At 59.9% G+C, this 25,411-nt stretch overlaps 1 protein-coding gene across 4 annotated transcripts; it reads left to right on the forward strand.

Moving 5' to 3' along the window:
- The first annotated feature begins 7,116 nt into the window (after window positions 1-7,116).
- On the forward strand, window positions 7,117-25,324 carry NOS3 (nitric oxide synthase 3). Of its 4 annotated transcripts, none has more exons than XM_067747427.1 (26): window positions 7,120-7,312; window positions 8,582-8,699; window positions 9,002-9,150; window positions 9,363-9,525; window positions 11,089-11,180; window positions 11,273-11,414; window positions 11,615-11,754; window positions 11,858-12,032; window positions 12,524-12,625; window positions 13,138-13,332; window positions 13,458-13,531; window positions 13,708-13,852; window positions 14,092-14,196; window positions 17,032-17,099; window positions 17,700-17,816; window positions 17,920-18,094; window positions 19,845-19,977; window positions 20,105-20,183; window positions 20,299-20,486; window positions 21,009-21,181; window positions 21,818-22,028; window positions 22,118-22,205; window positions 23,222-23,343; window positions 24,160-24,308; window positions 24,676-24,870; window positions 24,958-25,324. In XM_067747427.1, the coding sequence occupies exons 1-26, from the start codon at window positions 7,155-7,157 to the stop codon at window positions 25,117-25,119; spliced, it is 3,618 nt and encodes a 1,205-aa protein (XP_067603528.1). In that variant the 5' UTR covers window positions 7,120-7,154; the 3' UTR covers window positions 25,120-25,324. The 4 variants fall into 4 exon arrangements, with proteins under 4 accessions (XP_067603530.1, XP_067603531.1, XP_067603528.1 ...); XM_067747428.1 differs by having other exon boundaries at window positions 8,597-8,699; XM_067747429.1 differs by lacking the exons at window positions 17,032-17,099; window positions 17,700-17,816; window positions 17,920-18,094; ... (8 more) ...; window positions 24,676-24,870; window positions 24,958-25,324 and adding an exon at window positions 15,383-15,838 and having other exon boundaries at window positions 7,117-7,312.
- Window positions 25,325-25,411: the final 87 nt, after the last annotated feature.

Here is a 25,411-nt window from a genome sequence, read left to right on the forward strand (position 1 = left end):
TAGAGCCTACCCCAGCTTGGGTGGGAGAGATGAGTTTGGGAATGCTAACCCAACACTAGCTCCATATCCTGAAGGGTATCCATTCCACCCCATGAATCATCAGCCAACATGAAGGACCAGAGAAGAGAACTCACATCCAACCAGGTCTCTCACTCCATCATCTCCCCAATCTACTCACAAACAACCATCCATCACTTTCTATGTGTCCCATGCTGTGAGGGACCCCTAGAGAAATACATGGCATACAATCCAGCCCCCGGGCCTTAAAAAGTTTGCAATTAGTTGGGAAGAAAAGATGCTTACACGTGAATAGACAATATTACAGCAGCCAAATACAAAGAACGGCAGCCAGTACGATGAGTCACATGGTCCTAGACCCCAAGCGTCAGGTAATGGTTCAGACAATGAACTCTTTGACTTCAGAACAGGTTGAGATCATTTTCAGTCTGGAAAGGGAAGGAAAGTCTTCACAATGGAGCAGGGCTTGAGAAGGACATGGCTGAGCTGAGAACAGCGGTCAGGACACTTCATCTCTGTCCCTCTGAAGGATATCAGTCCAGCGTGGGGCCTTCTTATAGGAAGAAAAAGCTGGTGAGGGTGTGAAAGTGACAGCAGAGGCCAGTCATGGGGCAGGGGCCCAGAATGTCCAGGAAGCCAGGATTCTGTCTTTCTCCCCTGGGGAAGAAAAAAGAAGGGCTTGGAGCGCTTCCCCTTCTGGGGAAGGGGCAGAACACCATCTAAATCAGGCTCCTCTAAATCAAAGGTGGACCAATTCCTGCAGCAGCCTAGACTAGAATTAAGGAAGCCAGACAACAGAATGAGGACCCAGGAGAGTCCCAGATCACCGTCAACAGCAAATATACCAGGAATGGCTCGTTTGCTGGTCATTGGGCATCAGGGGGCTTATAATTTGGTTGGGAATATAGGAAAAAAGACAACACAATGACTGAAGGTGTATCGGGGTTTGGAATCAGGGTCTCTCTAGCTCACAAATCAGTAGCAGTGATATAAAGTCTTCTCCTCCCACACTGGTTTGGAGAGAGTGCCTGCCCCTGCCCCGGGCACCTGAGAGGCAGGGGGAAGGGATTCTGCCCAGCCAATCCCCAGTGATGGTTGCTACAGAATTTCCATGCTGGGCACACTTTTTGCTCACAGCCCTAGTTCCCGAGAGACCAAGCACCACAGCAAACCACACCAGCAAACTGGGCCAGACTGAGGGACTGAAGGAGAGGAGGAGAGGGGAAGGGGGTAGGGCCCGTCGGACTGAGCCCTGACATCCATGGCCTCCTACACAGGGCCCCCCTGGCCTCACATAGGGCCCCCCTGGCCTCACATAGGGCCCCCCTGGCCTCACATAGGGCCCCCATGGCCTCACATAGGGCCCCATGGCCTGACATAGGACCCCCATGGCCTCCTACATAGGGCCCCCATGGCCTCACATAGGGCCCCCATGGCCTCCTACATAGGGCCCCCATGGCCTGACATAGGGCCCCCATGGCCTCACATAGGGCCCCCATGGCCTCACATAGGGCCCCATGGCCTCACATAGGGCCCCATGGCCTGACATAGGGCCCCCCTGGCCTGACATAGGGCCCCCCTGGCCTCACATAGGGCCCCCATGGCCTGACATAGGGCCCCCATGGCCTGACATAGGGCCCCCATGGCCTCACATAGGGCCCCCCTGGCCTGACATAGGGCCCCCATGGCCTGACATAGGGCCCCCCTGGCCTCACATAGGGCCCCCATGGCCTTCTACACAGGGCCCCCATGGCCTGACATAGGGCCCCCATGGCCTCACATAGGGCCCCCCTGGCCTGACATAGGGGACTCCATGTTCATCAACCGAGAAGCCTCAGCCTGGCCCCAAAGACTCCTCGCTTTCACTCTGGATCCCAGGAACAAAGGACATTTTCAAGTCCCCAAGGATGTGAAAACATTTATATCCACCCTGATGTTCTCGGTCCAAATTAGCTTTGGAAGGTCAGGGACCAGAAGGAGAGGCAGGTCACGGACTGAGCCCCAGGTCACGCTGCCCAAGGGTACATGCACACGCAGACACACAGACACATGTACATACACCCTCAGATATACACACACATCCATGCACAATCACGAATACTCATACTTACACACACACACACACACACACACACACACACACACACACAGAATGCACTCAGGGCCGCAGTTCAGAAGCAAGAGTCTAGACCTCAAGGAGAATCAAGGCCTGGAGACACCCAGGTTTCCTTCCGGAAGTTAGTGCCCTCCCCCCAGGAGCTCCCAGAGGTCGACGGTCGCTGTCACTCCCAGGGCAAGGTGTTGGGATTCTCCCATGACTTTCTTACCAGTCTGAGAGCCAGGAAGCAGAAGTCTCCAGAACAGGGCCCATGTGCCCTAGGGAGCTCACCTGTGGGATGGGGTGGCATCTACAAGCACCCTAACCACGACTCCCCAGCAGCTGCCAGAACTGCGTCCTCTCACGGGAGCCAGGGGGCACCTGCTGCCCACACCCCGGGCCCCGCTGGACGTGCTCCCTGTGCTTTCAACTCACCACACCCCTGGGGTCTGTGCAGAAGCAGGGGGGTTCCCAAGGGAAGGTCTGGGGGTGGGCTGGTCAGAGTCATCATCAGGAACTTCAGGCTTACGCAAACGAACCACTTCAGGGTCCCAGAGGGGTAGTGTGGACCCACCACCCGAGCTGGGCCAGAGGCACACACCACTGTCCCTCCAGCACGCTGGGTCTCATTGTCTGAGGGTCTGGGTGTCTGAGCTCAGGCCTCTGCTCCAATCTCTTGTCTCCAGCTCTCTGCTGCCCCCATGTGGCTTCCTCAAGAAAGGCCGGGCTGATTGACGCTGCCCCAGTGCCAGCCAGGAGCCCCTTTCCGACAGGCAACATCTTCCAAAGCCTGAGCCCTGAACACCCCAGACCCTGTCCAAAGCCCCTCCCCAAACACCCAGCCTCCGCCTTGCAGTCTGGAAGCTCAGCAAACCTCTCTGCTCCCAACAGGAGTTACATCCTGAGGAGGACAGGGGCCTCCCTGGGCCACAGAGGGCTACCCCACTCCCCTCTGCCTGCTTCCCGGCCTCCCTTCCCTCGGCTTCCCACCCAGGCTTGCCAGCAGGCAGGAAGGAAGCTGTTCATAGTGGGGAGGGTGGGGCACTTCCAGCTCACACTGAACAACCCCGGGTTGGGCTATAAAGAGCAAGGGCCTTCCGCTCCTTCCCCCTCCACCCGCCACCTTCCACAGCCCCTGCACACACCCCAGGAGCCAGGCCCTTCCCTCCCCCAAGGTCAGCGCATCCCCCAAGCCCTGCGCAGCTTCCTGCTCCAAGAGGGAAGTCAGGAGCAAGGCTTATTGCCTTCTGAGGGGGCAGGAAGGGCCAAGGGCCTGGCTACTCACCCACAGAACGTCTGTCACCCTCCCGGACCAGGACTGATGGGGCTGGGGCTGGGGGCTGGGCTGCCCCCCGCCCCCGCAGTGGCAGAAAACACCGCCACTGTCAGAGACGAAGGGCTGGATTCCGAAACAGATCCTCTGCTGGATTCCTTTCAACAGATTCCAGCTTGAAATACCATAATTTGAAATTAAAATTCTTGGGAATTCCCTGGCAGTCCAGTGGTTAGGACCCAGTGCTTTCACTGTGGGGCCCAGGTTTGATTCCTGGTCGAGGAACTAAGATCCTGAAAGCCGTGCAGCGTGGCTAAGAAAAAATTAATTAATTAATTTAAAATTCTTTCCTACCGGTGGAAACTTCAACTCTGCGGGTTTTGAAATTATTGTTTTTTCAGCAATTACTTTTTTTTTTTTTTCTGGCCATGTGGCATGTGGGATCTTAGTTCCCCTCAGTTCCCCGACCAGGGATAGAACCCCGCACCCCCTGCAGTGGAAGGGCGGAGTCTTAACCACTGGACCGACAGGGAAGTCCAGCAGTTATTCTTTAAAATGCAATAGCTAAGAAGAGCAGTCAGCCGCTGAGCCTTAATGCCCAGTGGGGATGGCTGGCAAAGAGAAAGGCAGGGCCTGGGGAAGGATGGGAAAGGCCCCATCCCAGAGGTGGAAGAGTCAAAAACCGTCGGGCATGCCAGAGTCCATTTTGATGAAAGTTAAGACACGCGGGGCAGCGCCCGCCAAAACTCCAGGAAAAGCGGCCAAAGGGAAACCTCCTTGTGGTAAGAGCCTCACCTCTGATTCTCTAGCTCTACTTTCTCTCCCTGTCTTCCTAAAATCCCTGCTGTGGCTCCCTCTACCCAGATCCCCACCGAAATTTCAGGGCCCCCTGGTCCCCGCCATCAGTGCAGCTGCACTGAACTGTCCCCAGCCTCTCTGTGGCCAGAGAAGGGCCCCTCTTGCCTCCTTCACCAGCCCACCCCGTGCCTTCTGCCCACCACGACCTGCCAGCCTTGCTGACTCCCTTCTCAGCGGCCCCTCTCCAACTGCCCCTGGAACACTGTTGCGGGCCCCCGGGGGGCTGCACACATCTGCAGCTGAACAAGCCGATATTCACAAAACACCTGCTTGGGGCAGGAGATGCAGGCCCGAGGAGAGCAAATGAGCAGAACTTGCCCTGTGCTTCCAGAGCACACAAGTTCGTCTGGAAGAGAAATCGGACAGGGCAAGCTGCCCGAGAACCGCCGCTGGGAGGAACCAGAGCAAGAGATATTCCCGTGGCCCGGGGAGCCTGGAGAAGGGGGCTGGAGGAAGGCCTCACAGAGGAAACATAGCGGGGCCGTGTGCTGGTCGGATCCTCCAGGAAGTACACCAAGAAGGAATTGGAAGCATAGGAGATTCATGCCTGCGAAAGATAACGGGGAGGGAGGGAACGCCTCTGGAACAGGATGCAGGTCTGACACCTGTGAAAGGAGAGGTGGGGGGAGGACCGGATGGGAACAGCCTCAGACCACAGGGAGCCCTGAGATGGTCTCATCAGGCCAACAGGAACGCCGCAGGAAGACCACCTGGAGAGGCCCCTGGCGGGCAGCGACGTGAGCCCACGTACCTCGGGGGCTCAGGGACTTTCTGAAGCCTTGGGGGAGCATGTGGTCTTGGGTTGGCTGCTGGGCAGAGTCTGAGGGCATTATACCTGCATCTCCTGCAGCAGGTCCTCCTGGGCTGCCAAGGCTGGGCCATGAGGAAGGAAAAGAAAGATCTCCTTTAGTCAGAAGGCTAAGGGAGAGGAGGCGGGGGCAGCATAAGCAAGGGCCCAGGGGCAGGAAAACACAAGGACAGTTTGAGAATCTGTGAGGAAGCCCATTTGTCTAGAACAGAGGGCATGAGTAGCACATCTGGGAAATTGAGGGCTGGGCCAGTGTGTTGACCTTGGTTTGAAGGTCTCAGGGGGAGCCAAAGCATGACGTTAGCCCTGATTTCGAGATGAATCTGGCCGTAGTGTGGAGCGCGGATGGGAGGGGAGACCCAAGGTCTGGAGTCCACAGGGAAGGGCTATGGTCAGTGCTGCAGGCGAGAGGTCGTGAAGACTTCAGCACCTGATGCTTGTTGCCACCTTGTCCCAGGGGAGGCCAGCCACAGCTCCATTAACTGGAATCCGGAAAAAGGAGTCATTCTCAGTCACGCGCGTGTTAGGTGGTGGCTGAATGGGAGCCAGAAGTGGGGTCTGTCTGCCTCAGCGCCTCAGGCATGGCGGGGAAGAGTACCTGAGAGCTAGGCGCCTGGCTCTCATCTCCTGCCTCCCTGAGAAAGGAAGGCGAGCGGGGTGGGGCCTTGGGCTCCAGGGCCATGGCGGGCAAAAGCCGGGATGAGCACAGGCCCTGTGCTTCTGCATTTCACCTGCCCCTTGGCTGACGGAGGGGCAGCAAAGTTTTCTGGAAGCCCAGGAGCTCAGGCTTGTCCGTGTCTACAAAGCCCCCTCACCCTCCTGCCTCCGAACTGGCAGACCCCACCTTCTTGGTGTGATCCCAGAGCTCCCAGCACGGCCCGTTCCTTCCGGCTGGTCCGCCTGCCCGCCCCCCACCCAGGCCCACACCAATCATATCCTCCACTGCTTTTCAAAGTAGTCCAGCCAACACAAATCTACATGTTTGTTTGTCTGCCGGTCTGCCTCTCCCTGTCTCTGCCTATCCCAGTCTCTCAACTTCCGTTTCTTTCTCACAGTTTCTCTTAGTCTCTGTGGTCTCAAATCCGCCAGGCTTGGATCCCTGTAGACCCAGAAACCCCAGCTCACGGCCTTTCTCCAGCCCCTAGATGGCTTAGAACTACAAACCCCAGCATGCACTACTCCTTGAGGTACCTGAAGAGTGCCCATGTGTACCACTTGCATTCTGGGAATTTAGTTTCCCTTCACCCCCACCACCCCCACCCCGCTCTTGCTAGGGCCCCAAGATTTCCCCAGTGGTCAGTCTCTGCCCCAGCCCTGACTGCTGGGTCTGTCTGCTGACCGACCTCCCCCAGGGAAGCATGCGTCACGGTATGACAGGGTGGGCGTGGAGGCCCTGGGTGGTAGCTTCCTGCCCTTTTGTGTCCCCCACTTGAGTCACAGGGGGCGGGGGTTCCAGGAAATTGGGGCTGGGATGGAAAGGGATACCCTAATGCCAGACCCAAGGACAAAGGGTCACGGTATCTTTGCTGAGCCTGTACCCCCAAGAACCCCCAAAGACTCAAAGGTAGGGGTCCAGGAGCCCTTAGATGTAGGGAAGGTGGTGAAGGAGGGCACCGGGGTGACCCTAGAGGTCCCTGTGGTCACTAAGAGCAGGGACTCGTCGCCAGCCACTGCCCCAGTGCCCCCCTTCTGTCTGACCCCTCAGGGCAAGGCCAGCAAGGGTGAGGTGGAAGACCTGCCCTCTGGTCAGATACCACAGAAGGGTCTTGCTGGTGCTCTGGCTAGCCCACCCCACCGTTCCCCTGCACCCCAGCTCCTGCACTCGGGCCCCAGGGGTCTGCCAGCACCTGGGTTCCCACTTATCTTCCCTCGTCCTCAGAGCGGAACCCAGGCGTCCGGCCCTCCACCCTCCGGGCCTGCGGGCATGGAGCCGAGGCTTTCGAGCCTCCCAGCCGGGCTTGTTCCTGTCCCATTGTGTGTGGGACAGGGGCGGGGCGAGGGCCCGCAGTGGAGAGCCCCCTCCCACTGCCCCCTCCCCTTCCTAAGGAAAAGGCTGAGGCTGTGCCGGGAGCCACAGAGCAGACGCGGCCGAAGCCGACATGGGCAACTTGAAGAGCGTGGGCCAGGAGCCCGGGCCACCCTGCGGCCTGGGGCTGGGGCTGGGCCTCGGGCTGTGCAGCAAGCAGGGCCCGGCCTCCCCAGCGCCCGAGCCCAGCCGGGCACCAGCACCCGCACCCCCGCCCGCGCCAGACCACAGGTGAGGGCTGCGGAGGCTGGGAACAGGCGGCAGGGGGGCAGGTCAAGGCCTAAAGGCCCAGCTTGGAAGGGCTGGAGCCTGCAGCCCAGGCAGGAGGGCCAGGTCGCCCACCCAAACGGCTGTCAGCGTGGACAGAACAAGATGGTCAGGGAGCCTCAGACAAGAGGCCGGGATCCAGGCCGGCAGGCGACAGGTGAAGGTCGGGGGTGAGGGTGCCAGCTCACCAGGTGCGAATGGCCAGGGTTTGAACGCCGCTCTGCTGCCAAGAGCTGTTCGACTTTGAGCAAGTTACCTAACCTCTCTGAGCCTCCGTTTGTACAAAATATGGAGATAGCAGTACTTGACCCCATGGAGTTGCTGTTAAGTTTCTAGTTCACGGCAAGACCGACAGACAGCCATGATTATTTAACAGGAGTGGAAAGGAGCTGGGGAGAGGTAGGTACAGGGACTGAGAGGACGGGGGAGAGACTGAGGCCCTCGGGAGGAACTGTGAAGAGAGAGCAGCTAGGCCCTTTTCCCCTGCTCCAGACCCCTCCTCCCACTGGCCATCAACCCCCAAACTGACCCTGCAGCCCCAGACCCCAGCAGGGGCGCCCCTGGGGCAGAGGTCCCTGGAGAGAGTAAGGACGCAGCCCGAGGCCAGGTGGGGTGACAGGCCAGCCGGGGTGGCCGGGCTGCAGGCAGCTCTGCGCGCAAGGGCGAAGGGGCCGGGGGCCTGGCCGCACAGGCGCGCGGAGGCCTGCGTCCCTCCCTTCCTCCCCGAGGCTGGGCTGGCAGCCCTGGGAGGAAGTGATAAGGCCTCTGAGGCCGGAGGGAAATCTGGGCTGAGGAATCCCTGCCGGGGCTTCCTGGGGCTCCGTCCCCTCCAGGCCGGGCTCATCTCAACCTCAGGGGGCTGGACACCCCACGTCCAGAGGAGGCAGTGGGGATGAGGACCCGGCCTCGGGCCAGGGCCTCAGGATCCCAGCGCCGCAGCCCCGGGAGCCCAGGGTCTGGCTGAGCGTCCAGAGGAGTGCGGCGGGCCTGGGTGGAGAAGCGGCAGCTCTGCCCGTGCGGCCCTTGGCGAGATCCTTCACTTCGCTGAGCCTCAGATCTCTCATCTGTAAACGGGGTGCAATATTGCTTACCTTCCAAGGCTGTGGCAAGGGCTGGGAGGAAGGGTGAGATAGCACGTGGCAAGCAAGCAGGCAATCTCTGGATACTCAGTGCTGGCAGAGAGGTCTCTGGGGCACGTCCAAAGGGTCACACGCTTCTCTCCCATGACCCCAGCCCGGCTCCCAACAGCCCCCAGCTAACCCGGCCTCCAGAGGGGCCCAAGTTCCCTCGCGTCAAGAACTGGGAGGCGGGGAGCATCACCTACGACACTCTGTGTGCGCAATCACAGCAGGTAAGGCCTGGAGCCCCCCGTCTCCCAAGTCAAGGTCAACGTGGCTGAGGCCCGTCCCCTCAAAGGGAGAGGAGACCGGGAAGAGCCTGACGAGCTAAGGAACGTGCACTCTCAGCCTCCCTAGCCCAGCCCAAACTCCCGGCTATTTCCAGTCTTGGGGGGTGGGGGGGCTCAACGCACACCTCCCGGGACCCTCCCTCCCTCTGCCCCAGACTCTGCCTCCAGGCCCTGCCCCCAGCCCCGATCTGGTCCTGATCTGATGCTCCCTGCTCTCTCGGCCACCACCCCCCACCCCGATCCAGGACGGGCCCTGCACCCCCAGACGCTGCCTGGGCTCTCTGGTGTTTCCACGGAAACTGCAGAGCCGACCCTCCCAGGGCCCTCCGCCCCCTGAGCAGCTGCTGAGCCAGGCCAGGGACTTCATCAACCAGTACTACAGCTCCATCAAGAGGTAAGCCCTCCCCCGAGACCCGCAGCCCACCCTCGGCCCTGGTCCTTCTGAGACCTAGAGGCAGGTGGCCCTTCCCCCAGGGCCCCTCGCATTCCCCCCATCCCGGTACCACGTGGGGCCGGAGCTCAACACCGCCACCCTCGCCAAACCCTCACCAAGCCGGGGGGCCCTCCACCGCCCACGGCTTCCTCTTGCTCCCTTCTCCTCCCCAGGAGCGGCTCCCAGGCTCACAAGGAGCGGCTTCAGGAAGTGGAAGCCGAGGTGGCGGCCACAGGCACCTACCAGCTTCGTGAGAGCGAGCTGGTGTTCGGGGCCAAGCAGGCCTGGCGCAACGCCCCCCGCTGCGTGGGCCGGATCCAGTGGGGGAAGCTGCAGGTGTGGCTGGCTAGCCAGCACCCAGTGCGGGGACAGGGGGACACAGGAGAGGAAAACATGGGTTGCGACGCTCCTGAGGCTTCCCGGGGGGTTCCCGAGCAGTGGGGAGACCCCGCCCATTCCCTCTACCCCAGGGGAGCCCACAGCCCAGCAGCTACCACCTGGTCGTTAAGCCCCATAGCAGCGCCTTGGCTGTCTGGGGGGGGAGAATCACCCAGATGGACAGAGGGACGCACTGAGTAGGTGAGGACAGCTGAGCGGTGATCCCGGGGGGTGGTACGGTCAGAGCAACAAGAGCAGTCTTCCAGAAAAGGCCCCCGGGCTTCCCTAGTGGCGCAGTGGCTGGGAGTCCGCCTGCCGATGCAGGGGACACGGGTTCGTGCCCCGGTCCGGGAGGATCCCACATGCCGCGGAGCGGCTGGGCCCGTGAGCCATGGCCACTGAGCCTGCGCGTCCGGAGCCTGTGCTCCGCGGCGAGAGAGGCCACAACAGTGAGAGGCCCGCGTACCGCAAAAAAAAAAAAAAAAAGGCCCCTGCTTGCCCAGCCCAGCGTCCTCACCCCAAACACACTGCTCCCTCCCAGTCCCCCGGAGCCTGGGCCTCACACCCTCCTTCACACACCCTGCCATGTGACTCAGCTCCCGTGGGCTACGGGAACAGCCTGTGGCCCGGCTCCACCAGAAGCGAGCCGACCCACAGGGGAACTGGATCCGTGACCTTGGCCTCCTTAGTTGTAACCGGACGCCAGAGAATTTGGAAGAAAGCCATGTGCGGAGTAAATCCCAAAGGAGGCGCAAATAAAATCAGAACAATCCTGTCTGACACTTAACAAAACGCTTGAAGTTGTTCAAAGCTCCAGCTCAACTCTGAACGCACCAGAGCTTCCGTATTTGACCCCGCTGTTGGCCCCAGGCCAGCCACTGTCACCGCTGCCCCTATCACCAACATGAGTCCCCTCCTCCCTGAAGCAGGAAAGGGACCTCCCAGCCCCTTGCTGGGACCTCCACCCCACCAGTCAGGATGACTCCTTGCTTCGGAATGTCAGGATGGGCAGAGTCCCCGGAGGCCACCTACTGCAGCCACCCCCCTTCCCATCATCAGTGTGCTCAAGGAGAGTCAGAAGACTGGCGGGGGCCACCTGCTTTTGCTTGAGCACCATGAGAAATGGGGAGCTCGCCACCCACACCCCCAGGCGGCATCCCCATCATTTGGTGCCCTGGCCCGATCATCAGTTTGACAGTGACTGGGTCCCTCCTCTGTACCAGGTGCCGAGTCAGCTTCCGTAGGGATGGGGAGACACTTGCCCCGGCGAGCAGATAAGGAACAGGCCAGACTACGCCGGGTGTGTGGGGTGCAGGGCAGGAAGGGTCAGTGTGGGTGCAAATGGTCAGGGAGGCTCCCGAGAGGAGAAAGAACCATGGTTCACAGCCTGTGACCCACCCCCCGCAGCCTTCGAAGGCTGCAGACAAGGTCACTAGTCCCTGCCCCGCGTCCTTGCCTTCCCCTGGGGCTGATACTCAAGACCCCTGTCTCCCTCCTGTCCCCCTGCCTCGGACGGCTCAGGTGTTTGACGCGCGGGATTGCAGCTCTGCACAGGAGATGTTCACCTACATCTGCAACCACGTCAAGTACGCCACCAACCGGGGCAACCTCCGGTGAGTGCCCCCCGCCCTGCTTGAGACCCCACCCCCTCCCCCAGGCACAGGCAGTGAACTTGGGCTCTGACCAGCTCTCGTCCCCACGTCAGTTCGGCCATCACGGTGTTCCCCCAGCGCGCTCCGGGCCGCGGAGACTTCCGCATCTGGAACAGCCAACTGGTGCGCTACGCGGGCTACAGGCAGCAGGACGGCTCCGTGAGGGGGGACCCAGCCAACGTGGAGATCACCGAGGTGGGCATGGGCAGGTGGAAACGGGGAGGCCAGCCCGAGGGCTCTGGGAGGAGGCCAAAGGGTCCAGTCAAAGAGCGGTCGGCGCAGCAGGGAGAGGAGACCTCACTGAGACGAAGGACGGGAGATGCCAAAGAAGCAGGTCCCTGAGGAGGGCACAAGGTTGGGCCCCTCATTCCCCTCTCCGGCCGCTCTGCCCGCAGCTCTGCATCCAGCACGGCTGGACCCCAGGAAACGGCCGCTTTGATGTGCTGCCCCTGCTGCTCCAGACCCCAGATGAGGCTCCAGAGCTCTTTGTTCTGCCCCCCGAACTGGTCCTCGAGGTCCCCCTGGAGCACCCCACGTGAGCACGAGAGGGGCCGGGACGGGTGGAGGAGAGGGCTGCCCAGGGGGTGGCCCGGTAGGCAAGGCTCCACAGGGCTGATCCCACGCCCTCACGCCCCCAGGCTGGAGTGGTTCTCGGCCCTGGGCCTGCGCTGGTACGCCCTCCCAGCAGTGTCCAACATGCTACTGGAAATTGGGGGCCTGGAGTTCCCTGCAGCCCCCTTCAGCGGCTGGTACATGAGCACGGAGATTGGCACGCGGGACCTGTGTGATCCCCACCGCTACAACATCCTGGAGGTGAGGACCTGTGGGGCGGGGGCCTTGGGAGCACGTATAGGATGTCGGCAACATGGAGAATCTGAACAAGGTCAGGTCCGGTCGGCCTCCCGACCTAGAACTGCAGAGGAGGGCTCTGGAACCACCAAGGTCAGGGCAAAGGGGGGCATGTACCTGCGTGCGAAGATGCAGTGGTTTTTCTGGGGACAGGAGCTGTAACTGTAACCTTTGTCCGTTTCTCAAAGCATATTTTGACTCAAAACATGGTAAAACCCGTTTTAGAGATGAGAAATGAAGGCCCGGGGCTGAGATGTGGCCGGCCCCAGGGTCCCTTTCTGCCCTGTGGTGCCTTTGCAGGCAGGAACCTGAATCAGCCCCAAGTGAAGCACTCAGGCCTCCTGCTGGCTACCCACCCGCCCTCACCCCTTCCACTCACGAGCTGGAGACAAAGATGTTCTCCACCCACCCTCCCCCGCCCCCTGCCAACCACTGCCGCGCACCCCTGCTCTCAGGACGTGGCCGTCTGCATGGACCTGGATACCCGGACCACCTCATCCCTGTGGAAAGATAAGGCAGCCGTGGAAATCAACTTGGCTGTGCTGCACAGTTACCAGGTACACAGGCCCCGACTGGCCAGGAGCACAAGGGATCGGGGCTGGAAGAGAGGGAGGCACTCAGAGACTGGGCCGGGGGTCAGAGAAAGCTGGAAGGAGTTCCCGAGTCTGAGCGCCACGGGGCGCGCCGGGCCTGTAGTCCCAGGCGCTGTAATTATGGGAACCTAGCTGATTAGTGCATGCTCGGTAATTCTGGCCCCCAGGGCATACTGGGTATTGCAGTTGGTGGGACCCACTGGATTCTGGAAACTCTAATTCCAGGACGAGGGCATGCTGGGCATTGCCATTGGAGGAAACTAGTGCCTGCTGAGTACTTCTATGTGGTCTCGAGAGTTTCGGCTCTTTGGGTGTGGGAGGCATACCGAGAGCACAGACTGGAGCTCCTTTTGCCTGCTGACCACGCGTGCCGCAGTTAGGGGCGACACTGGTTCAGGGAAGACGGTAGATGTTAGGTTTGGGGTGACGGAAGCGCAGGGTCTATGGGCTGAGTCTAAGCCCGTCCCTCACCCCAGCTTGCCAAAGTGACCATTGTGGACCACCACGCTGCCACGGCCTCCTTCATGAAGCACCTGGAGAACGAGCAGAAGGCCAGGGGGGGCTGCCCTGCCGACTGGGCCTGGATCGTGCCCCCCATCTCGGGCAGCCTCACCCCAGTCTTCCATCAGGAGATGGTCAACTATGTCCTGTCCCCTGCTTTCCGCTACCAGGTGCCCACCCCACTGGCTCTTGCCCACCATGCCAGCTCTGACTGAGCAGCCCCAGGGGCCTCCAGCCTTCTGTTCTCTCTCCTTACCTCTCCCTCCACTCCCGCCCCCCCATCGCTTCCCTGTAGCCAGACCCCTGGAAGGGGAGCACAGCCAAGGGCACCGGCATCACCAGGAAGAAGACCTTTAAGGAAGTGGCCAAGTAGGTTCCCTGGGAGTGCTGCCCTCCCTCCCACATACCCAGACCCTCCCCCCATCGCCAGCAGTGGTCTGGGCACTCCACCCCTCCACACCCACCAAGACCTTGCTTGGGTCACGCACCTGGGGAGGCCCCGTCTCTGTGCGCCCGGGACCCCTTCACCCCACCCTTGCCCACAGTGCGGTGAAGATCTCTGCCTCACTCATGGGCACCGTGATGGCGAAGCGAGTGAAGGCGACGATTCTGTACGCCTCCGAGACCGGCCGGGCCCAGAGCTACGCACAGCAGCTGGGGAGGCTCTTCCGGAAGGCCTTCGACCCTCGGGTAGGACTGAGCCCAGAGGGCAGGGATCTGAAAAGAAGGGGGGTTCTGCCCCCACCTTCAGACACAGCCTGGAGAACAGGAGAGGGTCACAAGGCAGGGCCCACGAGGAACCCCGGGATCCTCAGGGGTTCAGGGGTCGAGTCGGGGCCTGAATCTTGCCCTGCCAGGAGGACTAGAATAAAAAGAACCAGAGCAGCGCAGCACAGCTCCCCAGGACATGGTCTTCTCCTTGCCCACAGGTCCTGTGCATGGATGAGTATGACGTGGTGTCCCTGGAGCACGAGACGCTGGTGTTGGTGGTGACCAGCACCTTTGGGAATGGTGATCCCCCAGAGAATGGAGAGGTGAGGCCTGCCAGGAAAGGGGCCGCTGGGAACGAAGGGAGACTCAGAATTGGAATGGCTGGGCAGGACCCCCAACCCCATGATGGAAAGTGGAGATGCCGTGAGAGTAGGAGCATGGACAGTCCACTAGGACCCAAGGGCCTGCACAAGCCACACTCCAGGCCCACCCTTGCGGCTGCCCCCCGCCACACACACACACAGACACACCTGCTTAGCTGGGTCCCCAAGTCATTTCCACTATCAGAGCAAGTGTTTAATACACGGAAGGCACCTCCTGGCTGGCCAGGCACTGACAAATGGGAAAGACGGCACTTAAAGCGAGATCTCAGCTTTGTCATTTCTTCTTCTCTTAACAAAAGAAAAGAGCACTGCTCAGATGCCAACAGAGATTAGGAAACTTCACTTTCTGAACAAATCTTGAAAGGAATAAACTGGAGTCCCACCACTGAATCCTTTACCGTTAATCACTGTCCTTCCTGCTTCTCTGTCTCTGGCCGTCCCCAGGAACATTCATTTCTGGAGCCCCTATCTGCTTCTCTTTCTAAATGCCTTCTTAGCGCTAAGTACCTCCTCAAGTCCCCTAGAGCAGAATGCTCATGGAAGCCTTCTCCCCTGCCTCGCTGCCCATTCAGCCCTGCTTCTGATCTCCCTTTTAAAGAAACTAGAGTCACTACGTTTTTTTAGTATAAAAGTAATAGTTACCTCCATGTGACCCACAGCCCATCAAGCCAGAGAACACTTCCATCACTTAGAAAGTCCCCCTTGTCAACTCCCCAAGTCAATCCCCCTCTCAATCTCCCCACCAAAGGCGACCACCGTCCCGATTCCTGTCACCTGGTCTAGAACATCATAGAGAGGGGAGCACGGTATTCTGGCTTCTTTCACTCCCCCCCGCTTTGGAGGTTCATCTCGCTGCCGAGTGACTCAGTGGCTCATTCCTCTCCATGGCTGAGCCACGCCCATGGCACGAACAGTTTATTTCTCTCCTTCTCTGCTGACAGACACCTGGGCCGTGTCCAGCGCTTGGCTATTGTGAATAAAGCTGTTATGAACATTTCTGTACAAGGCTTTTGTGGCCTTATGTTTTCATTTCTCTTGGATAAATACCTAGGAGTGGGACTGCTAGGTCAGTGGGTAGATGTTATGTTTAACTTTTTTTTTTTTTTTTAATGAAACTACCGTACAGCCAAAGCGATTGAACTGCACCCTTAAGTTCCGTGCGTTTCAATATGTGTACATTCTACCTCAAATGTTTCTAAAGGGAGCAAACCCAGGAATTTGCCCTACAGAAAATGGTATATATTTACTAACAACACAAACAAGAATATTTAGAGCAGCACCGTTCATGATATCCCCGCGCTGGAAACAGTTCAAATGACTCTCAGCCGTAGAACGGATAAATACATCGTGGTCTATTGAAACGCGGTGCAGCCATGAGGGTGAACAAAATACAACCACACACAACAAAATACAACCACACCCAACAAAACAGATGAGTCTCAAACATCACGCAGAGGGAAAGAAGCCAGACACGAAAGAATCAGACCAGGGGACTCACTTTGTATCAGCTTCAGGAAGAGGCAGAACAATTCCGTGGGCTTTTAATCAGGAGACCGGGTGGTTACCCCAGAGAGGGGGTGGGGAGTGACTGGGGTGGGGTGACACCAAGGTGACTTCTAGGACGCTGGTGACGTTTCTTGATGGGATGCTGATGACACAGGTAGGTTCAGTTTACGCAAATCTGTAAAGCTTTGCATTTATAAGGTGGGTGCTTTTCCTTATGTACATTACACTTCAAGAAAATGTTCAAGAAATAAACTTAAGGTCGTCCATGCTAATTACGGTGAACCTGTAGGCTCACCGTCTAAATGCGTCTACGGTTAACCCTAGGATATTGTGGCCTTGCCGCGTTTTGGTTTTTCCTGTGTAAAGATTGTCGTGTGTGGTTCTAAGCTATGTCCGTGGCAGCATATGATACGGCCCAGCTTTCTAGAAGATATCAGTGCCACTAGGGATCAAGGCAGTGCAGGGAGACTGAGAGCCATTTCCCACCTATCAGATTGGACTGGTCACATCCAGTGTGGACAGGACTGAGGAAAGAGCATTCCTCTATCCTGATGCTACAGGACCATCTGACCACGCCACCAAGCTTTTAAACCCTCTGACTCAGCGGTTCCACTTCTAAGGACTACCCTACTGAAATATGCGAAGGAGGAAACAGGTGTATATGAGTGTTCCAGCATTGTGCCTAGACCATCCAGATATCCCCAGGCAGGGGGAAGTCTCCATGGTACCTACAAATGATGGGATGCTGTGTAATCATTCGAAAGAATGAGGTCTGGGACTTCCCTGGAAGTCCAGTGGTTAGGACTCTGTGCTTCCACTGCAGGGGGCCCGGGTTTGATCCCTGGCCAGGAAACTAGGATCCCACAAGCCGCATAGTACGGCCAAAAAAAAAAAAAGAATGAGGTCAATCTTGGTGTGTTGACCTGGAAGGATATCCATGATAGGTTATTGACAAAAAGCAGGTAAACATAATAGGATCCCATTTTTACTTTAAAAAATAAACTATAGAAAGTTTAACATCTGTCCATGGTACACATGCCTTGGGGGATGAGACTGGAGGGAAGGGAAGGGTAGACTTTCTCTTCTATTACTTTACACGCTTCTGTAATGTTTTCAAAAAGCCAATACCTCTCTTTTGAAATGTTCAAAACAAATTAAAATTTAAGGTCATAAATAATAATAACAAGGGCCAGTCCAGTGTAGAATGAAATTTTGTATAGTTTGAAATAAAACAAAACTAATTGTGATGCCAACGTTTGCCCTCGCCAGAGTTTTGCGGCAGCCCTGATGGAGATGTCGGGCCCCTACAACAGCTCCCCTCGGCCAGAGCAACACAAGTGAGTAGGATGGGAGTTTTGGGGGCGGGGGGACAGGGAGGCATCTGGAGACACAAAAGGAAAGGAGGGGGCTTCCCTGGTAGCACAGTGGTTGAGAGTCCACCTGCCGATGCAGGGGACGCGGGTTTGTGCCCCGGTCCAGGAAGATCCCACATGCCGCGGAGCGGCTGGGCCCGTGAGCCATGGCCGCTGGGCCTGCGCGTCCGGAGCCTGTGCTCCGCAACGGGAGAGGCCACAGCAGTGAGAGGCCCACGTACCGCAAAAAAAAAAAAACAAGGAAAGGAAAGGAGGTCTAAAGAGTTCTCCCACGGCTCCACACTCATTTTCCCAACGAGCTGGAGGACAGCTGAGCGGGGCCTCAGGACACCCTCTTCCTTGCGACCCCCCAACTCCAGGCCCCGGGGCTCTAAGGGGCCGTCAGTCCTGAGGTCTCCTTCAGAGACAGGAGGGGAGGCAGGGCCTGGAGGCTCAGAGACCCCCTGGGGCCGCAGCCCCGATCCCAAGCCTGTTCCGGAGACCCTGAGGCTGTCCCCTGGCCGCGTCTGGGCCCCGCCTGGTCTCCAGTCCCCTGTGACACCCCGTCTCCCTCCTCTCTTGCAGGAGTTACAAAATCCGCTTCAACAGCGTCTCCTGCTCAGACCCGCTGGTGTCCTCCTGGCGGCGGAAGAGGAAGGAGTCCAGTAACACCGACAGCGCAGGGGCGCTGGGGACCCTCAGGTCCGGGGAGGCTCGGCTAGGGGAGCCGCGGGGGAGGGGAGCTGCCTGGGCCCCGGGGAGCGGGGGACGAGGTGGCCTCCGCTGACGGCTCCCTGCACCCCAGGTTCTGTGTGTTTGGGCTGGGCTCCCGGGCGTACCCCCATTTCTGCGCCTTTGCTCGTGCGGTGGACACGCGGCTGGAAGAGCTGGGAGGGGAGCGGCTGCTTCAGCTGGGCCAGGGCGATGAGCTGTGCGGCCAGGAGGAGGCCTTCCGTGGCTGGGCCCAGGCTGCCTTCCAGGTGAGCCCCTGGGCCCTTCCCGACGTCTCGCTCCCGCCACCCTGCCCCCGCAATTCTAAGTCACTCCAGCCTGGACATCTGCTCCCGAGACCTGCCGTACCTACGGAGGCGGGGCCCTCCCCGATGCCCGGACTCGTTGGGTTCTCTGGCCCCGTCCTGTCCCTCCAGAATCCACCCTCGTTTTGCCACTGCACAGCCAGCCCTTCTGGCTGAGTCCCGAGTGGTGAGGGACGACACGGCCCTGACAGCACGGGTGGAGCTGCTAGGGCCTCTGCAGGCGCAGGCCGCAGCCTCAGGCAGGCACGGGCTGCCCGCCCCCTCCCCCACGGGCACAGAGGGAGGGGTGCAGGGCAGGATGGAGGGAGAAGGGAAGGATCAAGAGAGGGTTAGTCAGAGGCGAGGGCTGAAGCTGAGGAACTACAGGAAGTCAGAGGCTAGGCAGGTTTGGGGCCGCGCCTGGACTGGAGGGGGTCCTCGGCTAGGGGAGTACAGGAGGGGCCAGCCCAGGGCCATGAATTCCTAAGCCTGGGCTTCCTCCAGAGCAGCTCTGCCTGGTCTGCGGATCACTCCTGGAGCTGAACGGGCCTCCTTCTCGCAGTCCTAACACTGCTCCAGGGCAGCGCTGGCCCCGCCAAGGTCCCCAGGCTTGAGCTCAGCGGGTCTGGACTGATGGGAAGGAGGCGGGCATCCCAGCAGGAGGGCCGGCCAGCACAGGTGCAGTGTTTGCTGGGGAGAAGAAGAGGGAATGGGAAACAAGACTAAAGAATCCAGACAAGGGAATCGGCAGGAAGCTGGGAGTGGGACAGGAGAAGGGAGGAGAGGGCATGAGGCCGGGGACACCACTTTAGAGACACAGGGCCGACGGGAGGAGCATCCAGCCAGAGCAGGAAGGCTCTGAGCTAAGCAGGGTGGGAGCAGTGGGGGTAGGAAGGAAGGGAGGGGGCCGGGGAAGGAAGGAAGAGATATAAGACTTTACACACACAAAAGAAAGATTAACGCACTGGTGATACGGGTGGGAGCAGCCCGTCATGGGTGAGCCCTAGATTTCAAGCTGATGGCCGGCGAAGCGGCTCGCCAGGCTTGCACCTGAGCAGAAACAAATAGGATACACACCCTCCCAGGGGTCCTGCCCCAGGGGCCCCCTCTAGCCCCTGGTGTGCAGTGCGGGGGAAGACAGACCAGTCGGAGACCCCTCCCAAGGCCACCGGAATTCTGTGCCCACTCCAGGAGCACCTAAAGGCTTTATAGAAGCATGTCATTATCTTCAGCAGACCCTAAGGAGGTGTAAAGACAGGGAGAAGGAGGCCTGCAAGCTGTTAAGTCTAGGAGTGAGAATGTGAACACAGGTCTGAACGCGTAGATGCGTTCGCTGAAGCTTCCGGTGCCAAGCTCTGCGTTCCTTGGGACACAAGATTAACATTCACCAGGTTAACTAACGAGCGGACGTGACAAAAATACATGCAAAGGAATAGCTAACACAGCAGCCAAGACACGAAATGGGCTGAAGGACACGATGCCATCAGTCTCAGCCTCCGTTTCGGTTCCACTCTCCCTCCTGCCCCCGGGGCTGCCTGTCCCACAGGTGCAAGCCTGAGACGGGCGCCTCTGCTCCGGCAGCCCCAGGAATGGAAGGTGGCGACGGGCCCCAGCAGGCCCAGCTCCATCTCCCGCATCAGCGCCCCTGAGCTGCTCGCCGCCAGGCCCTCCCTGGTGGCCAGAGGGCCTCAGCCCTCACCTCCTCACCCCCCAGGCCTCCTGTGAGACGTTCTGCGTGGGGGAGGATGCCCAGGCCGCGGCCCAGGACATCTTCAGCCCCAAACGGAGCTGGAAACGCCAGAGGTACCGGCTGAGCGCCCAGGCCGAGGGCCTCCAGCTGCTGCCAGGTGCGGCCCTGATTTCACCCTGACTCTGCTGGACCCCCAGCTCCCCCTGGGCCCAGGACCGACTCACTCAGGGGCCAGGCCAGGGTCCCCGGCTCCGGCTCTGTCTCATCTGTCCCCCGCCCCGCAGGCCTGATCCACGTGCACAGGCGGAAGATGTTCCAGGCCACAGTCCTCTTGGTGGAAAACCTACAAAGCAGCAAGTCCACGTGAGGAGGACCAATTGGCCCCACCACGCCGGCCCCCGCCCCTCGCGCCCCAGACCCTGGCTCCGCCCCCCTCCTGCCCAGCCCTCCTATAACTGCCCCCTCTCCCCACCCCCAGCCGGGCCACGATCCTGGTGCGCCTGGACACTGGAAGCCAGGAGGGGCTCCAGTACCAGCCGGGGGACCACATAGGCATCTGCCCGCCCAACCGGCCGGGGCTCGTGGAGGCGCTGATGAGCCGCGTGGAGGACCCGCCGCCGCCCACCGAGTCTGTGGCAGTGGAGCAACTGGAGAAGGGCAGCCCAGGTGAGGGGCTCCATCCCTCTGGTCCCCAGGGTCCCCTCAGGTTCAGGATCTGGTGGAAGGGGGCCATCTCCACTCACAGGTGCTGTGCCACCTCCTGACGGGCTGGCCTTGTTGCTGGAAGGTCCACTGAGGGCGGCTCCCTTCTCAGAACTCCCTGACACCCCCCCCCCGCAGAAGGCCACCCCTCCCTCTGGGCTCCTTTCAAAGGCTTCCCCACTCCACCCACCCCCGACAGCCTAGCCCGCTCTGTAGCTGGCATCAGGTCTACCTCATGCTGCACCAGTTCCTGGAGTTCAAACAAGCTGGGTGGGGAAAGGCAGGAGCCCTCAAACACACACACACACACACACACACACACACACACACACTCACACTCAAAGGGGCTGCCCATACAGGCCCACCACCACTGTTCGAGGGCCAGGCCTCTGATAAGACACCGTGAGGTGGTTAGTCCCCCTGTACTCCCCAGGCAATGCAATTCCGGCTTGGCCCCTTCCTCAGAGCACGCTGTGCCCCCCCCAGGTGGCCCTCCTCCCGGCTGGGTGCGGGACCCCCGGCTGCCCCCGTGTACGCTGCGCCAGGCTCTCACCTTTTTCCTGGACATCACCTCCCCGCCCAGCCCTCAACTTCTTCGTCTGCTCAGCACCCTGGCTGAAGAGCCCAGTGAACAGCAAGAGCTCGAGACCCTCAGCCAGGTGGGGGCCACCCCAGTGGGGAGCAGGGGCCGGTGAGGCAGGACGAGCCAGGATGGGAGCCCACCTGGCTATCGTGCTGGGGCTTTAAGACCCAGCTCTGGAGTTCCTACTCATCTCTGAATTCTCTCGCCTTAAAGAAGCACGGAGGGGGCTTCCCGGCGGCCCAGTGGTTAGGGCTCTGCGCTTCCACAGCAGGGGGCGTGGGTTCAATCCCTGGTGGGGAACTAGGGTCCCACGTGCCGCACGGGGCAGCCAACAGGATGGAAAAAAAGCACGGAGGCCTCCCTGGTGGCGCAGTGGTTGGGAGTCCGCCTGCCGATGCAGGGGGCGCGGGTTCGTGCCCCGGTCCGGGAAGATCCCACATGCCGCGGAGCGGCTGGGCCCGTGAGCCATGGCCGCTGAGCCTGCGCATCCGGAGCCTGTGCTCTGCAACGGGAGAGGCCACAACAGTGAGAGGCCCGCGTACCGCAAAAAAAAAAAAAAAAAAAGCATGGAGAAGGTGCTCAAGAAATGTTTGTTGGCCTGAACTACTGAGCGGGGAGAAACCCCAGGAGGCTCAGCTCCGGAGGGGTCAAGAAGGGAGGTCATCACGCAGGGCTAGCTGGTTCCAAGCTCACTGCCCCCTGCCCCCACCAGGACCCCCGGCGCTACGAGGAGTGGAAGTGGTTCCGCTGCCCCACCCTGCTGGAGGTGCTCGAGCAGTTTCCATCCGTGGCACTGCCTGCCCCACTGCTTCTCACCCAGCTGCCCCTGCTCCAGCCCCGGTACTACTCGGTCAGCTCAGCACCCAGCACCCATCCAGGAGAGATCCACCTCACAGTAGCTGTGCTGGCATACAGGACTCAAGGTGAGGCTGGGAAGCAGGGGCAGGACCAGGAGCACACCGTGACCCCGGGATGGACCCCTCACTGGCCCCCTCCCTCCCCAACCCCCTAGATGGGCTGGGTCCCCTGCACTATGGAGTCTGCTCCACGTGGCTGAGCCAACTCAAGGCTGGAGACCCCGTACCCTGCTTCATCAGGGGGTAAGTGAGCACTGCGGGGGAGGGGGGCCGGCGGGGCACCAGGAAGAGAGTGTCTGTCCAAGCAGGGGTGGCAGAGTGCGTCACGGATGGCCGAGGACAGGTGGAGGGATCGGCAGGCAGTTGCACAGGGTGAGGGTAGAAGCTTTGGTGAAGGTGTGATTGGGAGCAGGGACGCCCCACTTAACATATCCAGGACGGGGCACCCACTTCACAACTCTGGCTAAGTTTGGGGCCTTTCACTAATTTGGACTTAGGGTCCTATCTTGAAACTGCAGTTCCCAGAGACGGGGCTGGGATTCGATCCAGCAGGCCCTGTTGCTTTTAGACGGTGTACGGTGTCCCTCCCTACATCTCTGGGGTCAGTCTGATGTTGGCAGGCAGGGTGCTTGGGAACTGGGCCCCATCCGCATTTAGTCCGGGGAGAACTGGTTAGGTTACCACAGTAACACTGAGCACTGGAGGAAAGGGAAGGATCTCAGGGTACCCCTCCCTCCTGCTGTGTTCAGAATTGCCCCATCCAGCACCCAGGAGCTGGAAGTCTCAGGTGGGACAAAGAAGTGTTCCCAGGATGGTACCAGCTAGGCCTAGTGACCCAAACCCATCCAGCAGGCTAAATTACAGATAAACTGCCAATCTAGTGAGTACAAACCAAATGCCAATGTCGAGGCTATGGTTTAAAACAAAGACACTCAGCGAACCCATGATGAACTAAAAGGCTGTCTGTCCTTCCCTCCCCCATACTTTCTATATCTCCTGAACTGAAACACCAAAACATTCTTCAATTCAAATTTAAGCTTTATTTCCTTTGACCCAACCTCCAGAAACCACAGGTCCAGGAAGTTTCTGCCAATCAGCAGAGTTCTTTTATTAAACACTTTGCGTTTACTGTGAGCTAGACACAAGCATTAACTCATTTTCAGCGGAAGTTGAGTTCTCCTCTCCCAACCCTGCTGAGGCTGATAAGAATGGGGGATATGGGGAAACAAAGTGGGCCTGATGGAGGGTCTCTTGGCTAGGGCTCCCTCCTTCCGGCTGCCGCCTGATCCCAGCTTGCCCTGCATCCTCGTGGGCCCGGGCACTGGCATCGCCCCCTTCCGGGGATTTTGGCAGGAGCGGCTACACGACATCGAGAGCAAAGGTGAGGCTGGGGCCCAAGGGAATGACTGGAAGGCAGGAGGGAGTCACACAACTTAGGGGCACAAAAGAGCAGGGGGCTAGAAGGCAGGAACCAGGTAGGAAAGAGGGCAAGGAACAGGGCCACAAAGGTGAAAAGAATTTTATTAGACCAGGGGGTCGGAGGCCTAGAGGCAAGGGCAGTGCCCTGTTGGTCTGGCTTCCTGGTGCCCAGCACAAAGTAGTGTTGGATTGGATTAACAACAAAGGGAACCCGGATGTCTGGAGAAGATGGGGCTGGGACTCAGAAGACAGATATGCCCCAGGTGGACTCTGGACTGTGTCAGAGGTCACTTAGGTGTGTCTGAGACCCAAGGAAGCTACAGGGTGTTCAGTTTGGGCATGGGGTGCCCAGGGGAGCTGGTAAATCAAAAGAAGGGAGCTTGTGACTAAGAGGAAGGTGTAGAGGGCAGGAACTGAAGGTGTGGGAGAATATGGACTTAGAGCAGGGAAGGGGCCAGACAGTCTCAGACTGCAGTGTTGGATGGTTCAAAGGGCATGGAGTCAGAAGCCCCAAGCGTAGCACAGCGTCACTACTGGCCATGCCACCAGAGGGAAGTCACCATCTCCTGTGACCTTCGGCTTCTCTGTGAATCAGCGTCAGGCAGGATCTCTGTGAAAGCATCCCAACCCTCCTAGAGGCCAAACAGCTGAGTGGTTGTTTCTGCCGTAAAGGGTGGGCCCCTCAGCCTGGGTGAGGGTAGCCAGTGGGAGGGCCAGCTAGGGCTGTGTCCCCAGGAGGGGGTTGGGGGGCTCTCCCAAGCCGCAGTCATGCTTGCAGGGCTGCAGCCTGCCCCCATGACCTTGGTGTTCGGCTGCCGGTGCTCCCAGCTCGACCATCTCTACCGCGAGGAGGTGCAGGATGCCCAGCAGCGCGGGGTGTTCGGCCGCGTCCTCACCGCCTTCTCCCGGGAACCCAACAGCCCTAAGGTGCGAGACCCTGAGGGGGCAGGGGTAACCCAGGGCGCCTAGGCCCAGGCCCAGGCCGGCCCCGCCCCAGGCCGGCCCCGCCCCCTGCAGTGCGCACCCTCCGCTCGACCCAGTGGCGCTCAGACGCCCGCCCCCACTCGGCTCCACCCTCGTGCCAAGGCCCCTTTGGGTCTCACCCACCCTCACCCATGCCCCGCCCCTTACTTGTCTCCGTCCCTTGAGACCCCACCCCAGCGCACCAAGGCCCCACCGGGTGCGCTGGGTATCTTTCCCGCACCCAAGACCCGCCCTGCCCGCTCCCCCCGGGGCCTGCCCTTCCCTGCCTGGTGCCCCGCCGGGGTCTGCCCCTGACCCCGCCTCCCCTCAGACCTACGTGCAGGACATCCTGCGGTCGGAGCTGGCTGCTGAGGTGCACCGCGTGCTGTGCCTCGAGCGGGGCCACATGTTTGTCTGCGGCGATGTCACCATGGCAACCAGCGTCCTGCAGACGGTGCAGCGCATCTTGGCGACAGAGGGCGACATGGAGCTGGATGAGGCCGGCGACGTCATCGGCGTGCTGCGGGTGCGGAGGGGCGGGGCCGGGGGCCGCCCCCACTCCCGCTGGCAACTCCGACTTGGGTTTTGATCTCCCGCCCTCTTTCCCCTCCAGGATCAGCAACGCTATCACGAGGACATTTTCGGGCTCACGCTGCGCACCCAGGAAGTGACAAGCCGCATACGCACCCAGAGCTTTTCCTTGCAGGAGCGGCATATGCGGGGCGCAGTGCCCTGGGCGTTCGACCCGCCCGGCCCAGACACCCCTGGCCCCTGAGAGCCCTCTTGCTTTCCGCTTCAGTTCGCGGAGAGAGGGGCCGTCAGACCGGAACCAGCCACCTCTCCCTCCCCTCCGAGGTGCCGTCCCACCTCTGTCCAGAGTCTGCAGAGACTGGCCTGATTCCCCGGGAATATCTCTTTCTTTGTCTAGGTCTGTTTCCCTACCCTAGGTCTGAGTAAATCTGGAAGGCCGTCTCCCAGCAGTGGTATTCCAGAGCCCTTTTGTGTTATTTAGGTGAATTTTAGATTCCCCTCACCTCTCTCGGAAATATCTTATCTTGAAGCCTGAT

This window comes from Pseudorca crassidens, chromosome 8 (genome assembly GCF_039906515.1).
Source record: "Pseudorca crassidens isolate mPseCra1 chromosome 8, mPseCra1.hap1, whole genome shotgun sequence".
Classification (NCBI taxonomy): domain Eukaryota; kingdom Metazoa; phylum Chordata; class Mammalia; order Artiodactyla; family Delphinidae; genus Pseudorca; species Pseudorca crassidens.

Bases quoted from the DNA above. Each gene is read 5' to 3' on its own strand.
- NOS3 (XM_067747427.1), top strand. From the start codon at position 7,155: ATGGGCAACTTGAAGAGCGTGGGCCAGGAGCCCGGGCCACCCTGCGGC. The intron at 13,333-13,457 runs GTGCCCACCCCA...GCTTCCCTGTAG, and splicing joins CCCCTGCTTTCCGCTACCAG to CCAGACCCCTGGAAGGGGAG. The intron at 13,853-14,091 runs GTAGGACTGAGC...CCTTGCCCACAG, and splicing joins GGAAGGCCTTCGACCCTCGG to GTCCTGTGCATGGATGAGTA.